The following is a 17,671-nucleotide window of genomic DNA, read 5'->3' on the forward strand; positions in this document are numbered from 1 at the left end:
AGAAAGGTTACAAGTGTTAATATCATTACTATTCCTAACATTTGGAGAGTAACCAAAAATGACATGAACTCTTCTTTCTAAATTGGCATGTTTTGCCTATCTGACTAGTTTTCAGGCATACAGTGGTATATATGTATGTATGTACATATGTACAAATATATTATTTGTTTGTGTGTGTAGTACTGGGGATTGAACCTAGGGGCAGTCCAAGCTACACTCCAAGCTACACTCCCAGTAATGTTCTAGTTTTTGTTTAGAAACAAGAGACTTACTAGGTTGCTGAAGTCTTGCTAAATTGTTAAGGCTGGTCTCAAACTTAAAAGCCTCCTGTCTCAGCTTCCCAAATACTAAGATTACAGATGTATACCACCACATCTGGCTATAGTGTTTTAAAGGTCTGAGAAAGGCACTGAGTGGGGGTCCCAGCTGGCCTTAACAGCCTTGGACAGCTAGGAATAGAAAGAGAGAACCCTACTCAGAAGGCATAATGAGAGAAAAGGAGTGGGGGCCAGAACTGAATTCCAGTTCACTATGAACCAACTGTGCAAAAGGGGGATAAAAAAACAACAGGTGCAGACCACAGTGTACTTTCCAGTTTGTTATTCGGGACAGACCCAAAGCAGGGAGTAAAAAATTTGGGAAGCTGATCCTAGCCTGATTTCTACGTGCTTCCATCTGAGCAAACACAGCACTGGCTGAGATATGGCCAAGTGCCACCCAGCCAGTCAGAAGACCCTGTGATCCCACAGGCTCCACATTCTTCTCCACAAATCTAACGTAGCCCTGACTCCGTTACTCAAGACAGAACGCCCCCTAATTACCTTGTCCAAAAAGTGCAGCCATGGGATTGGGGGACAGGAGAATCAATCAGTTCTGGCTTACTGGCTAGAAACCCCACCAGCAAACAAGATATGTGGCCCTGGCTTGGGGCTGGCTTGGAGAGCAGAGTCAAATGAGCTGCCAAGCAGTGGAATGGAAACCCAAAGGTGAAGCCAGTCCCTTTCCTCTGAGCGCTGATCTTTCTCATGAGACTGGGAGCCCAGGAGATGGGGAGAAATGCCCAAGCGAAGCAGCAGCAGCAGCAGCAGCTGGCTGCCCAAGGGGCCAAGAGTGAAAGCACCGAAGATAATGAGGCACTTGTGCACGTGACCTCGGCTGCATTCCTGCAGGGGGGCAGAGAAGAAAGTACAGCAAGAGAAAAAGGGCAGTGTCAGCCTACAGGCAAGCGCGCGCACACGTTCCTCCCGTGCATGGAACTTACGAAAGGAAACTCTATTTTATTTATTTGTATTTTTTGGTGGTACTGGGGGTGGAACCCAGGGGCTTTCTACCTCTGGGCTATACTCCCAGACCTTTTTTATATTTTATATAGAAACAGGGTCTCACTAAGTTGCTGAGAGCCTCACTAAGTAGCTGAGGCTGGCTTCGAACCTGCACGATCCTCCTGTCTCAGCCTCCCAAGTGCAGGGATTACAAGCATGCACCACCACGCCCGGCTGAAAGAAAACTCTAAACAGAATCAAGCTGCACAAGGAACAAGTGCTGATATGAAGAGGACCCTTGGCTAAGATCTTCCTTAGGTCTTAGAAGCAGCTAATTTCTAAAGGTGGCTGTTTCTTTGGGTTGTTGTTTGTTTTAGAAATGCCCTCTAGAAGCTGGCCATAGTAGTACATGCCTATAATCCCAGTCCTTAGGAGGCTGAAACAGGAGAATCGCAGTTTTGAAGCTAGGCTCTGCAACTTAGTGAAGTCCTGTTTCCAAATAAAATATAAAAATCCGGTTAGGGATATAACTTGGAAGTAACATGCCTCTGGGTTCCATACGCAGTATCCCTCAAAAGAAGAAAGAAGAAAGAAAGAAAGAAAGAAAGAAAGAAAGAAAGAAAGAAAGAAAGAAAGAAAGAGGAGAAATGCCTTCTATAAAGCATTCCTTTAAGCCGGGCGTGGTGGCGCACGCTTGTAATCCCCACGCTTGGGAGGCGGAGACAGGAGGATCGCGCAGGTTCGAAGCCAGCCGCGCTGGCGTAAGAGACCCTGTTTCAAAAATATAAAATAGGTCTGGGAGCGTAGCCCGGAGGTAGAAGGGCTTCCAGGAACCCCAGTACCACCAAAAAAAAAAAAAAGCATTCCTTTAATTTTTTTTTACTTCTTTGCTGTGGAATAGCTCAAAATGTCAAGTTCTAAGTAACAGAATTGATAACTGAGCAAGGAAACGTGACTTGGATTAAAAATTCTTGCTTTAATAAAAATTCCTTAAACAAACAAACAAAAAAGAAATGTCTATTAAAAGAATTTTATCAAGTGCTACTAACAACAGTGACTAGTCCTTAATTATGGTGACAGTTCCTTATTGCTGTGTGTGAGATTACTCTAGCAACTATTACAAGTATAACATAGTTGAATGATTTCCCTCACATATCCCATGACCCAGATAATGTATAGTTCTATTAACAGTGAGATTGATAAAGTATTACTGAAAAAATTAAGGAAAAAAAAAAAACAAGCCAGGTGTGGTGGCACACGCTTGTAATCCCAATACTTGGGAGGCTAGGAAAAAAGGATTGCAGGTTCCCAGCCAACCTCATCTACTTAGTGAGGCCTCTGCAACTTAGTAAGACCCTGTTTCAAAACTAAGAATGAAAAATAGGGCTGGAGGTGTAGCTTGGAGTTAGAATACCCCTGGGTTCAATCCCCAATACAAGTACTGAAAAAAAACAACAACATAAAATAAAAGAAATGCCCTCTAAACCAGTTCTTCCTGGGGAACCAGGATTATTACAGAAAACCTGACCTTAGCCTTCTCAATCCTCAGCTCCAAACTAAGAAACTGCCTATTTACCCACAATGCTTGAAAATATGCCAGAGGTCTTCCAATGGCCTGGGTGGAGTGGAGTACTTCCAACCCAAGGCAGTAAAGTCACCGGACAAAAGCCAGGGCCATAAAACACTTAAAGGAAGCTTTAGGGGGCACAGGCACTTAAAGGCAAGGTTCCTCTGGTGACTGATGGCTTAGGCATCAGGGCACAGTCTAAGCTACAACAGAGTAGATTTTGAAAAGAGAGGTTTACTATACTCCAGAGATGTGGGAGTCATTGTCTATCCTTTTTTTCTGCCCACTAGCTGATGCGTAAGGAGAAGTACAATGAGATCTATCCCTTACGCTGCATATTTTCAACTACATCATGCTTATCCTTCAGCTAAGACCCTACATTTCTAGCCTTTCTGGGGCTAGAAATGTAGCTCAGTGAAAGATTGCTTGCCAAGCATAGGGTCCTGAGTTCAATCTCCTGCCCTGCAAACAAACAAACAAATAAACAAACAACCTGCCTTTCTCTCCTCTAATAATTGTCTAAGCTTGGCAAAAGGTGGTACTGGAGACAGCTGAAACGCCCTTAAGCAAAATACATTAATGGGAAAGGAATAAATCCATTCACCTGTCTTAGCACATCCCACCCACCCGAAGCGCTCCTTTCATACTTCTTTCATCTACTCACTGGTTTCCTAGACTACCAACCTCAAGATAGCTTGCACCATGGAGCCAGCCTACTGATGAGGAGCAGCAACAATTAAGCCAGGAGGTCCCTGGAAAGCCGAGCTTCCCACCACTAACAGCCACATCCAAACTCCTGAGAAGCGACTGGAGAACTTTAGGTAAGCTTCACATCATCCACAAAGCTGTCCTTGAGCCTCAAACAGCCAAGCAACCCTGCCCCACGGAAATGAATATGCAGATAGAAACAGTATTCCTGCCCACTGCATGAAACAAAGATGCCAGGGGAGCTTTTCCTAGTTGAGATTCTTCAATCTGCTTCCTGTATGAAATCGCTACTATTTTACCCCAACCAGGAACCCAAGCTTGCAGTAGCAGCCATAGTGATAATGATGGTTGTCACGATTGTCATCATTATCATGGTGGTGGCAGTAGTGACTGCTGTCACTGTCAATATCCTCATCACAGCTACAAAGTCTTGAATGAGTGCTATGTGTCAGATACTACCTCGAGTGTTTTCCTGATGTTTTCTCACTGTTCACACATAATCCTCACAATACTTTTACAGATGCGGAGACACAGAGGTTAAGGAACTGGCACAGGGTTCCATAGCTAGTGGGAGGATTTAACGCCAGGTCTATAGCACCTCTGAGCTGTATTCTTACCATTGCTGCCTTATAATGTGAAATTGTAGTCTTACTGCTATTAAAATCTGGCAACATTGATTGCGTGCACACAGTGAGCCACAATTTCTGCTTGATGCTCTATTTATTTCATTTAATGCTCACAACACTCCTATTTGTCAAGTCCTATAAATATTCCCATTTCACAGATGAATGAAACCAAGATTCAAAGAAGCTATTTAAGATATCCAAGATCACATGGCAATGAAGTTCAAATCCAAACCCAGAAAACATGGTCCAAAAGCTCTTTCCACTAAGCTAAACTTGCATTATTAGGAAAAGGAGACATGTTTACTGTCCTACTTAGTCAGGATTCCTGCTGTGTCCCCATCCAGTCGTGCAGAGTCCCCGAGAGAATGTGGCAAGAAAACACTAATGAGGACACCTGCCTGGCCCCTCTGTATATATGCCAGCAACTTGAGACAGGGTAACCTAAGAAAAGGGGATCAAAGTCTATATCTATAACTGTATCCCCATCCCCATTTCCCTCTCAACCTGATTTTTTAAGATAACACCCCCATCAGCCCCTGCTAATGTTCTGCCCAGAACATCTAATAAGTGTTTACCCAGAGCTCCCAGAGCCATAGTTAAGGGCCTTAATGTGCAAACTGGCTCTGTGCCTTATTTAATCAGCACCTGAATGAAATGTCTCTTTGCTAGCAACAGCCAGAGCACAGTCAGCCAGAGTCTTTCTGCAAACACAACTGGCTGATTGGCAAAGGTGATTCAACTCCCAGGCACAATATACTCCACGTTGATACCACTGCTGATGTGTGATAAAAATGGGAGCTCAAAGGCTTTGGGATGGAATAAATATGGGCTCGCTTCCCTTCCTCTCCCCACCAGATGCTCTCCTCCCTCTCCTGCCCACCTGAGCACATGCTCACGGGCCAGAGCTAGCACTATTGCTTCCCAACAGGCCCATCTCCTCTCATATCCTGGCTCCTGCCATCCACTTCCTTCCCTCAGAACTGCCTGACCAGGATGACACTCATGCTAACTTCCTCCCTCTGGCATTTCCTCCAGCAGCTACCAGACAGGAACACAAGACAATCAAGAGACCCCCTTCAAACCTCTCCTGTAGGATTTCAGACTGGCGATGGGTGCCACACCACGCACTGGCATATATACAAGCCCTGCCCTAGGCCAAAAGAAAAGAGTAAATGTAGAGAACGGGTGTGCAGAAAAGGAGGGGTCCTCCCAGGCCTCTAGACTAACTGCAGCATCCAAGCACTCCAGAAGAAACCTTACATTATGATGATACCATGACAGACTCCACTAATTAGAGTTGAAGTTAATGTAACAACGCCTTTTTTTCTTCTTTTTCTTTTTTTGTGTGTGGTACTAGGGGTTGAGCCCAGGGGCATTCTACCTATAAGCCACACACCCAGTCTTTTTATTTTTGATTATTTTTTTGAAACAGGATCTGGCTAGGTTTCTTAGAGTGTCACTAAGTTACTGCGGCTGGCATTGAACCTGTGATCCTCCTGCCTCAGCCTCCCAAGTACTGAAATTGCAAGTGTGTACCGCCTCGCCTGGCTAGTAACAAGGCCCTCTCTTAAAACTCATCCTCTCCCCGTGCCTGGTGCAATCTGTCCATGTGCCATTCCTGCTTCGGACTGAGCCTCTTATAGAATTGCTTTCTTGCCTATTCTCTCCTAGTTGTTGTTAGCCTACAACACCCAGGTGTCAACATTCTCTCATTAATCCCTTGCAGATGTCACACCTTCCATGACACGTGAGCACTTTGAATTGCAGAAGAAATTGCTTTAGAACTTGCAATGCTCTGGAAAGAGGCAGGCTTAGATGGGGTGGGTCAGGTGGAGAGACTTGGAGGCAGGGAAGAAAGAATATGAAAATGGTAAAAAGACAGCACTAGTCTCAAGAAATAAGGGAAGGAAGGGAGGAAGGAGACAAGAAAGGAAGAAATCAAGGAAGACAGAAAGACAAAGGGAGGGAGGAGAGGGGAAGGGAGGAGAGAGGAAGAAAGAAAAAGAAAAAGGAAGGGAGAGAGAAAGAAAGAAAGAGGCCATATTTATTATACCAGCATCAATTCTGCTGTGGAGCATAGCCAGGGTGGGATCCATCCCATGAGCCACTGCAGCTCTTCTCCTGCATGTGGGATGCCTTCTATCTCCCCATATTTAATGTCTACTCCCTTACCTTAATGTTCTGTGCATCTGTCCTTAACAGTGTGGTCCCTCCTTGGGACAGCAGAGAGAATGCAATTCTCTATTTCATAAGCCTATCAAGAATTCATGACCATTCGCAGTTCTCTTATCAGCAGCCCCAACATGACAGAGCCTTCCTCCAGTTTTACTTGGCTTGCAGAGAGAGAAATAAGAAGAGTACCCCTGATAATAATATGCAAATGACTCCAGGTTACAGCTGAGACTCTTCTGTGAAGAAAGAAACTCTGTACCTTTGCACAGAGCTTCTCATGCCTAGAAATCCCCTCTTTCCTCTATGGCCCTCATTTGTTCAAACGCATTTGCTGAGCACAATGTATATACAAGGTCCAGGCCCTATTCTAGACACTAGAACAGAAAACAAGGAAAAGAAGGGTCCTGCTATCATGGAGCTAACATGCCTCCTGCACGAGACAGCTCAAATGTCACCTCCTCTAGGAAGCTTTCCTGAAACGTACCAGAAAAAAAAGACCCTCAGACTTCTGTGTTTTGGTCATATCTGTTACTAGAAACATAACATTTGTAATATAGTTTTTTTTTTTGTCTGTCTCATCTAAACTGTAAGCAACATGAAAGCAAAGAATGATTCTTATTTCCCTTTGAATTTTCAGAACCTGGTTCCAATATTTGGTATGTAACAGCCATATGAAAAATCTTTGCTGAATTAATACAAAAATGACCAAATTCCTATGGGCCTTTTTTTTTTTACTGGGGATTAAACCCAGGGGCATTCTACCTCTGAGTTATTATAAACTCCCAACCCTAATTTTATTATTTCATTTTATTTCGAATCAAGGTCTTGCTAAGTAACTGAGGCTGCTCTCAAACCTGGATCCTCTTGTCGCAGCACCGGAATTACAGGTGTGAGTCATCAAGTCTGGCAGCCCATTGGGGGGAGTGTGGGGTGGTGTGTGTTACTAGAGATCAAATGCAGGGGCATTCTACCGCCAAGCTACACCCCCAGCCTGATTTTATTCTTTTTATTTTGTAACAGGTTCTCACTAAGTCCCAGAGGACCTCAACTAAGTTCCTGGGGCTGACCATAAAGCTGTGCTCCTTTTATCTTAACCTTCCAAGCACTGGGATTACCAGCATGTGTTGCCATGCCCTGCTAACCCATTCACATTTAAAACAAGACTTCAACAATCAGGTGTCAACATTCCTTCATTAGTCCCTGCAGCTGTTAGTGATGGGGAGGAAAGGGAATGTAGACAGAACTGGAAGGTAACAAAGATGTCTAAATAAATGCCTTGATCACAGGCCACCCAGATTCACACCAATCAGGAGGAGCACTTGGGTCAACTTCCTACCTGATATTTCATCCACAAAACAATGTGTCTTCAAGTGGAGTCCTTGGCTCTCCAGCCAGCTTCACATTCACTAAATAGCTTGTTATTATTTTTTATTTTGGGTACTGGGGAGTGAACCGAGGGACATTCTACCTCCAAGTTATACACCCAGCCCTCTTTATTTTGAAACAGGGTCTCTCAAAGTTGCTGAAGGTCCCACTATTCTGCTGAGGCTGGTCTCAAACATGTGATCCTCCTGTCTCAGTCTCCCAAGTACTGGAATTACAGGCATGCATTACCACATCTGGCAAGAGCCTGTTATAAATGCAGATATCCATACTCACCCTAGATCTACTGAGAACTGCTAGGTAGAGAGCCAGGTGTCTCTATTATAATAGCCTTCCAAGAGGTTCTTTCACTGAGAGTTTGAAAAACACTGCTCTCCATATCCATAATCTCTTCCTGTCCACTCTGGCAGTACTGGCAGGAGAGGAATATTTGAAAAAGATACTCTCAATGTAACGAAAATGGGAGGAAATCAGGCTGGGGATGTAGCTCAGTGGCAGAGCACTTCCCTAGACACACTAAGCCCTGAGTTCCATCCTCAACACTGCAAAAAAAATTAATTTTTAAAAAGATATAAAAGACTAATGGGGTGGGGATCGGGTGGGGGCTGACTGGGCGATGTGTGCATGTATGTCTAAAAAAGTATGTATCCCACTATGATGTATGAATACAGTGCACCAATTAAAAATTTAAAAAAAAGGCAGAAAATCCTCCCCCCCCCAAAAAAAAAAAGACTAGGAGAAGCTGAGAAACCTGGTTCTTGCAAAGGGGATTTCAATGAGGCATGATGACAATGAGCCACCCACTGAAAAAGTATAGGAGGGGAGAAAGAAAAAGTGAGTCACGGTCCTAATAACATTCTTTTTATTGATATAATATTTAAAAAGCAAGAGAAGAAAGTCAGCATGTCCAGATGTCTCCCAAGAGATTACGACCAAGATCCAACAGCATCATTTCCGGATTGGGATGAAAGCGAACAGATATATAGGGCCCGAAGTGGTCTACGGTTCTAATAACCAGGTCTTTGTAATGAGAATTCTACAAAAGGATGTGGGAACTGGAGCTGAGTCTATCTCTCTCTCAACTCTGGCTATTTCAAAAACAGTCAGGAAGATTCTCTTAATGGACACAAGAGACATAGGAACCATTACCATGAACCCTCAAGGGAACATAGACAGGGCCATCATAGAGGGAAGACAAAAAAGAAAGCAAAACATCAGCTGCATCCGTCAGTCAGACACCATTCTCCAAGCATGCATTAAACAATTAATGTACATGTACAATATCGCATTCAGCTCTGCAGGGAGCTGCACAGTGGTATGCCTTTCCTTATAAATATGATTCCTTCTAGCAGGGCGTGGTGGCGCACGCTTGAAATCCCAGCATTTGGGAGGATGAGACAGGAGGATTTGGGTTCACAGCCAGCCTCAGCTACTTAGTGAGGCCCTCCAAAACTTAGTGAGACCCTTTTTCCAAATAAAGAATAAAAAATAGGGCAGGGGATGTAGACTGAAGGTAGAATGCCCCTGGGTTCCATCCCCAGTACCGCAAAAATAAATAAATAAATAAAAATAAAAATGGCTCCTTCTAACGGTACAGAGTGAGAAAACATGGAAAAATAAGTGACCTAGCCAGACACAAGATCATCTATGTGAACGCAAAGGTATTCATTAAAGAGCATGATTTTTAGCCAGTCATGGTGGCATACACCTGTAACCCCAGTGTTGGGAGGCTGAGACAAAAGGATCGCAGTTTCAGTTTCAAGGCCAGCCTTGGCAACTTAGCAAGACCTTATTTAAAAAAATATATAGGGATCTAGGTTCAATTCCCAGTACAAAAATAAAAATCCCTTATTTTTGGAGTGATGGGAATTAAACCCAAAGCCTCATACATGCTTTACCATTGAGCTATACCCAGCCCCTGTACCCAATACTTTGAGAAGTATTCAGAGCTTGGGAAAGGTAGACAAAATATGTAATTAAACTGACAACAATAACTGGATTCAGGTTGGGATCATCTGGAAAAGTTTCATAGAGAATATTTAGAGGAATACTTAAAGAGGGGAGGAGTCCAAAACAAATTCCACAAAGACTGAGAAATTGGCACATTTATAGCAAAGGGACAAAATTCCTGGTAGTTTAAAAGCAAGTGTGAAGCCGGGCGTGGTGGCGCACACTTGTAATCCCAGCATTCAGGAGGCTGAGACCGGAGGATTGCGGTTTGCAGACAGCCTCAGCTATTTAGTGAGGCCCTCTGCAATTTAGTGAGACCCTGTTTCAAAATAAAGAATAAAAAATAGGGCAGGGGGTGTAGCTCAGAGGTCAAATGCCTCTGAGTTCCATCCCCAAACCCGCAAAAATAAATAAATAAAAAATAAAAGCAAGTGTGACCCAGGCGTGGTGGCACACACTTGTAATTCCAGCATTTGGGAGGCTGAGACCTGAAGATCATTTACCAACAGCCTCAGCTACTTAGTGAGGCCCTTTGCAACTCAGTGAGACACTGCTTCAAAATAAAGAAAAAAATAGAGCTGGGAGTGTCAGTCAGTAGAATGCCCCTGGGTTCCATCCCTAGTACTGCAATCAAATAAAATTAAATTAAATTAAAAGCAAGTGTGAGCCAGGCATGGTGGTGCATGCTTGTAATCCCAGTACTTGAGAGGCTGAAACAGGAGGATAGTGCAGGTTCGAAGCCAGCCTCAGCTACTTAGTGAGGCTTTCAGCAACTTAGACCCTGTTTCTAAATAAAAACATAAAAATAGATTGGGGAGTGTAGCCCTGAGATAGAAAGCCCCTGGGTTCCATTCCCAGTACCACAAAAAAATGGTGTGGTGGTACATGTCTGCAATCTCAGTACTTGGGAGGCAGCACTTGAAAAAGGAGGATCACAAGTTCAAAGCCTGTGTGTGGTAACATAGCAAGACCCTGCTTTGAAATAAAAAATAAGGTGTGGAATGGTGGTGCACACCTGTAATCCCAGTATTTGAAAGGCCAAGACAGGAGGATCACATGTACATGGCCAGCTCATCCACTTAGCAAGGCCCTCAACAAATTAGTAAGATGCTATTTAAAAATAAAAGTAAAAGCTGGGCGTGGTGGCACACGCTTATAATCCCCACGCTTGGGAGGCAGAGACAGGAAGATTACACAGGTTTGAAGCCAGCCGCGCTGGCTTAAGAGACCCTGTTTTCAAGTAAAAAAGTATAAAATAGGTCTGGGAGTGTAACCCGGAGGTAGAAGGGTTTCCAGAAACCCCAGTACCACCAAAAATTAATTTAAAATAATTAAAAATTAAAAAACAAAAGCCAGGCGTGGTGGCGCACACTTGTAATCTTAGTACTTGGGAGGCCAAGACAGGAGGATCAGAGCCTCACAGCCAGCCTCAGCTATGCAGTGAGGCTCTCTGCAACTTAATGACACTCTGTTTCAAAATAAAGAATAAGCCAGGCGTGGTGGCGCACGCTTGTAATCCCCATGCTTGGGAGGCGGAGAAAGGAGGATCAGTGAAGGTTCGAAGCCAGCCCCGCGCGCTGGCTTAGGAGACCCTGTTTCGAAATAAAAAGTATAAAATAGGTCTGGGAGTGTAGCCCAGATGTAGAAGGGTTTACAGGAACCCCAGAACCACTGAAAGAAAGAAAGAAGGAAAGAAAGAAAGAAAGAAAGAAAGAAAGAATAAAATAGGGCCGCAAGTATAGCTCGGAGGTAGATTTCTCCTGGGTTCGACCATCTGTTCCACAAAAAAAAAAAAAGAAAAAATATAGGGCTGGGGATCTAGCTCAAAGGCAGAAGGTCCCTGGATTCAACCCCCAGTACCAAAAACAAAAAAACAGAAATGCAAGTGCGATGCTGAATTGTATTATCAGATGCATGGTGTGAAAAGGCTGGGGAGAAACTCTTTCCTCTCTGCTTGGCATGAGCTGGACCTCTGGTAAAAGTTAGCAAATCCAGCTTTGCATGCCACATGTTCCAAGGACATCCAGACATGGGTAAGGATCCAGAAAAAAGCAATAAAAATCATTAGAGGAATGACTTCTAGTAGCTTATCAAGCTAGGTGAAAGACATCAAGTTTGAAGTCAAACTGCATCCGTCATCTGCCAGTTTTGATCCGCTTTGCCCAGCTTCTCTAAGTGACCACACAGTTATTCAGAGGACTAAAATGTTTCATTTCCATGTGGTCCATTTCATGGAGAAGACTAGGATAGGAAAGGGTTAAACAATTTGCTCAGGTTCCCATGGCAAACCATGAACAAAACAAATGTCATAATTTTAAATCCCAGTGCTATCTGTGGGTTGCTTAATCTACCAACCCACACCACCTCTCTTTATAAAGGACTCTCCCAGATGACTGTAACAATGAAAGACGGGGAAAATCTCTACAGATTTCCTTTGGGGAGAGAAAAAAATAAAAAAGGAATACCATGCCTCACTGCCAAGACACATATAAACTTCATACTTTTGTGGATGATGGCACAGGACACAATCCATCTGATAAACTGTCAGCAGATGGCTGGATCCCTCCTTGTACCCATTATCCACCCACCAATGTCGAGGCCAAGCAGGTTTAGTAATCAGTGCTCCAGACAACAGATGGGGAATGAGGAGGTGTGTCTGGTCGAATGTTAAAGGGGGGAGGATAGAAAGCCTAGTTCTCAACTCCATCAGGTTTCCTCTAAAACAAATCCATCAAATTAACTGGAATCCACTAGTGCATATTCAGTGGGTGCAAAGGGTGACACCAAAAGCTCATAATTTTTGAGTATGTGCCATTCTGCACTTTTAGCAAGGAGAGAAGAAACAAGGAAATCAAACAGTGAACCCAAAGCAGGTAGGCCGTATTTGGTAGTAATCAAATTTCTAATATATTGTAAATAAGGCAGAAAGCCAAATAGCAATGGCAACTCTAAAAAAGAATCGGGCTTGGTATGAATAATGAATGAATGAATGAGAAAGAAAAAAACCAGTAGTGGCTTGGAACTAAAGGGTCAATAGCATCAATTAGTATTTGCCAAATATCCAACCTGGCTACAGCCTGTTTTATGCACACAGACATCCATGGGTTAGATGGCATATGCTGTGCCCTGGTGCCAAATTTGGTGTCTAACCAGGAGATGTTGGCACAGGCATGCACAGAAACAACAGGAATTGGACAATTAAAAAAGACATTCAAAATGGGCTCTTTTCAGTAAGTTCTTAAAACAACATAACTGGACTCAGGAAAGAAAAGAGGCCACTAAGTTAAGATTAACAGTCTTTACAGATACCATCACTCAGTCTTATACTTTTACCCTTCATCAAAGAAACTGCAGATTTTTAAACCTTAAATAGCTATGAAAATCGTTTCCTGCTAAGTCCAGATTCCCATTGTGGCAGCTCAGATCTCAAGCCACCTCTGCAACGAACTTGCTTGCAGATTTTGGGTACATAGCACCATCACTAAGTTCATTCCCTGTTACCCATATCTGCCCAAATCATGGACAAAATGGGACTGTCTAGCCATGCTGAAAGAAATACTTCTTAGTACAGTCAGTAGATAGCACTGATACTTAGGAAGAGGTGTAACAAATGATATGCTAACCTTGGTACTTGCTGATCTGAAGAACCCCAAAATATCTCAGGGTAAAGTTGAACTGTTAAATGGTGCTACTTTAATCCTACAACCCTCTATCATTCTGCAGTCCCAGGACCTATGAGAAATCAGACAAGACTGTAGAGAAACCAGTCAGAAAAAATATTAATCAAGAACACAATTCAGCCGGGCGTGGTGGTGCATGGTTGCAATCCCAGTACTTGGGAGGCTGAGACAGGAGGATCACAGGCTCGTGGCCAGCCTCAGCTACTTAGTGAGACTTTCCACAACTTACTGAGACCTTGTTTCAAAATAAAGAATAAAAAATCAGGCTGGGTGTGTAGCTCAGAGGTAGAATGCCCCTGGGTTCCATCCCCAGCACCACACAAACACATAAAAGGAACAAAATTAAAACATAAGTACTGCTCTTCATTATGCTACCACAGCTAGCGGTCACTCAATGGTAGCATGGCTATGGTGAGGGGCTGTGTAACAAGGCATGGGGAAGATTTTGCAGGCTGAAAAATGGGAGGTGGAGAAAGTAACCAACTTCCCTCCAACCCCTCTACTTCCTGTCCTATAGCAGTATCTCTTATTACAAGCTTATACTGATTCTTCTACAAAACCCAAATTGAGTCATCTGGTTGGAAGACACACATCAGATAAGTGTCTTGCACAGCTATCCCTTTCACTTCAGCTAACAACTTCCTGTCCTCCTTTGAACTTCTGAAATCCATAGAATGTACTACTACTATATAGCCAAATTCAGCTGCCAAAGTATTTCTTTATACACAGTATCTCCCCTTTGAAACAGACACAGTCATGGGAAACATTTTAACATCTCTTTCTCTAGACCTAAGCAATCTATCATAATCCTAAAGAAGATAATGCACATGGAAGTACCTTATAAACAGTAAAGCGCTAGATAAATATAAGGTACTATTAAGCTTACATATTATCATTAGTCAATGTTGCAACCAAGTCAGAAAACTGTTCCCAACCATCTGTTATTAATTTTTTAGGACTCAAAGAATCTTTTAAAAATCCATGCATTGAATGTTTCCAGAATGCATGCAGAGGGCGTGGAAAGTTGAATTCATCAAAGGCTAGGTCTCCCAGTAGGCCAGAGGTTACTATTTAAACAATATAAAGCAGTGAGTTTGAGGTAAATAAAAAGTAGTGTAATCCTGGGAAGGCTCAAAAATTCCTCAGCATGACAGTTCATGACTCACATCCCCGCCCTATAGCTAAGCACAGGAAGTAGAGAAAGCATAGGTGACAGGAACTGGTTCATAGTCCCCAAGCATTAATCTCTCTCCCAAGTGCCACCATCCTTTACATGTATCCCCAAGGGTGGTCTGGTTTATTTTACGGGAGAGACACATCATGTAAAAGATAAACAGGGACGGACTATCTGACCTCCATAGAGAAGAAACTAGTTTCCCTTTTCAGCATGTAGAGGAAAAGCCTTTCAGAATAGCTCTCTGTTGCATCATATGCTACTTGTGGAGAAAAGAATCACAGCAACCCTCTTGTCAGTCTACAGTCCCAGGACCTATGAGAAATCAGATGAGACTATAAAGAAACCAGACAGCACATAGCACATCGGCTATCAGGAGCTAGGAATGCAACTCTCCCTCATTTCATGGATGGGAAAACTGAGGTTCAGGAAGGATACTGTCCCTAAAGTCATACAACTAATTAATGCCAGAACTAGGTCTCCTGAGTCTATAAAAATTTTCCCCTTAAAACCATGGTGCTGCCAGGTTTGGCGTCATCACATCAGGAGCAGCCCTGGTGAGGCTGAATTTGGTCCTTTGTTGACCTTCTAGATATGTAGTTGCCAGAGGCCTCAAGACTCCTTTGTAGAAGAGGTACCCTCTCACCCTTACCACCTGCCATCCTAAAAAAGCACTCCTATCCTGACAGCCTCACATAGCAGTGGCTGGGATGCGTTGTTTCCTCTCATTAACAAGAAGCCCATTCATAAAAGAGAAAGAGGACTGGCTCAAATTTACAGAGAAGGTCTAGCTGGGACAGCCCTGGACTTCCTCTGAATGGCATCACTTCCCAAAAAAGCCTTCTCTGAAAAACTGCTGCACGTTCCAGCTCCGTTCCATGCTTACAGCCTCTGATCAATAACTGCCTCCTCATTCCAAAGCTACCCACACCTCCTTGCCACTTCTGCAAGATGGGAAGGGGCCAGGCATCATTCGCCACATTGTACAGATCAGGAAACATACAAGTGACTGAGATCAGGAACACACAATTGACCGAGTTCTTAGAACACAGAGCTAGCAACTATCTGAGCCACAAGTAGACAGTGCTGTCTGTGCTCATTTGCCATGCTCATCTGTGGGGCTCCCCAAGGGACTGCCCCCACGACCCTCTGCCACCCCCACTTTGGAATTGACAGCTTGTAACTCCAAAGGAGGGTGGGTTTGCTTTCCATCCCAGATGCTAATTCATCTTTTGGCCTTCAGGCAAGTGACCTTCCATCCTTGAGTGCTGCCAGGGTTATAAAATGGAGATAATAATCTCAACCTTCTGCCCCACAAGGGGTTGTCATAAGTCTCCTGAGAATAACTACCTACAAATATAAAGGCAATAAAGATGCTAATGATTAGTGTCAAAACTTCCCCTAAAGAAAGCACCAGGTTTTCCACCGCCTGATTGCTCGCTCCCTCCTCCTCCTCCTCCTCCTCCTCCTCCTCCTCCTCCTCCTTCTCCTCCTCCTCCTCCATGATTTTACAGCTTCAGAACATCTCTCTGCACAGGCTGAGTACAGAAAGACAGTCTAGCTCTTGGTCCTCACCAAGATTATTTTTATGCATCTGGCAACTTTCCTTTTCAATCCCATTTGTTTTGCTTAGCATCACTAATGGGTAGAAAATGGAGAGGTAAAGAAATCAGCTCTCTGAGTACCCCTGGACCAAGGGACCACAGGAGACAGAATGAGTGATGAGAGAGAGAGGTAAAATGTAAATAACAGTCTCAGCATAGATACAGATCACCAGCCCTGAGTTCAGAAGTCAGTCTGGTACCTGTTTCACAGAGTACTTAGTAAGAACTTGGGGCTGCTCCAGCACCTCCAAACTCAAAGGCAGGCCTCACCCCAAGAGCATAAACTCCTGAATGAGAGTCATTAAGAGAAAGCCTTAATCATATTTCCCCTAAGTACCACAGTGGAGCTAGGAAGCTATGTGACCACCCTCAGGAAAGAGAGTCACCCAGGCCCCTAAGAAACCAACTACTACAAAAGCCAAGAGGGCCTGGCCATGATCCACATTTAGGATTCAGAAAAGATACCTGGCGGGGACTGGGCTTCATACTTGTGAAGGCAAGGCCAAACCAGGCCAGGGCCAGGAGGGGAGGGCCAACAGCAGCCTGAGTGCCAGTCTTTTCTCAGGTTCAGGCACAAGATTCCTCACCTCCACTGTGGAACTGAGGGCACTGTGCAAAGGTGAAACCAGCCACATTTGAAACTGGAAAATCATTTGTAAGATCCCACTACCCATGGGGATGAGGTGCGCTACACTACCTGAGTGTCCTAAGCACACACACATGACTTATTGCTTAGGCTGCCCAGGAAAAAGTCAACGGACTCACATGCATCATGGTGACCAGGTGACAGGGGTTGAGCAGGTAGATGACGGTCTTGGTGGCGAACTTAAAGCCCAGCTCCACCCCGAAGGTCAGGCACAGGGCTACTAAGAGCAGATTCTTGCTCAGGCTGTCCTTGCCTTCCACTGGCCGCTGGGTCACCTGCTGTGGCTGGCTGCCACGGCCACCCCTACCGTCCTCCGTCTGCCTCAGGATGTGCCGCAGGGCCACCAGGATCTCCAACAGGGCCAGGGTCAGGACCACCACACTTTCCAGCAGCCGCTGCTGCCAAGAGAGGAAGGCAGCACAGTCGGGGCCCCCATTGCCTGCAAAACTGGGATCCACGCCCCCATAGAGCCAGTCCAGGAGAGTCTGGTAGCTATACCGGGACATGATGCAAAGTGGTTCCCCTTGACCACCGTACAGGAAGCGACAGCGAGATGGAAGACGAGCCCAGAGGGTGGCCTGGGTGGTGGAACATGTAAGGAGGGGACACCCCCCGCACCCCCCTCCAGACACCGGGGCACCTAGAGTAGGGGAGGGGACGCTACACGCGAGGCCCGGGGTAAAGTGCTGGCTCTAACTCGTCCCCACGGCTGTCTGGGGAGCCCCCCGCGCTTCTCCAGTGGCCACCAACGAGGCAGGGTTGAAAGGAGCCGTTGGCCAATCTAAAAGGAAGGAGAGGAAAAAAAAAAGGTCTCAAAGAGGCAATTGCATCTGGAATTAACGAAGCGGGGAGGGGTGACTAGCGAGGGGAAGAAAAGGGAACAGGGGCAGTGGCTAAGC

The 17,671-nt window shown here is 44.6% G+C and overlaps 1 protein-coding gene across 2 annotated transcripts in view; it reads right to left on the reverse strand.

Moving 5' to 3' along the window:
• The window catches only part of TMEM164 (transmembrane protein 164), a gene marked incomplete at both ends in the record, with an annotated part of 176,968 nt that extends 159,690 nt beyond the window's left edge, over positions 1 to 17,278 (reverse strand). For both annotated transcript variants that reach the window (XM_080719405.1, XM_080719404.1), the window contains one exon: positions 16,892 to 17,278. In XM_080719405.1, the coding sequence (XP_080575531.1) occupies positions 16,892 to 17,278 (387 nt within the window). The remainder of the gene's footprint in view (positions 1 to 16,891) is intronic.
• Between the last annotated feature and the right edge of the window lie 393 nt (positions 17,279 to 17,671).

The sequence above is a fragment of the Muscardinus avellanarius genome, assembly GCF_963383645.1.
Source record: "Muscardinus avellanarius genome assembly, chromosome: X".
NCBI lineage: Eukaryota > Metazoa > Chordata > Mammalia > Rodentia > Gliridae > Muscardinus > Muscardinus avellanarius.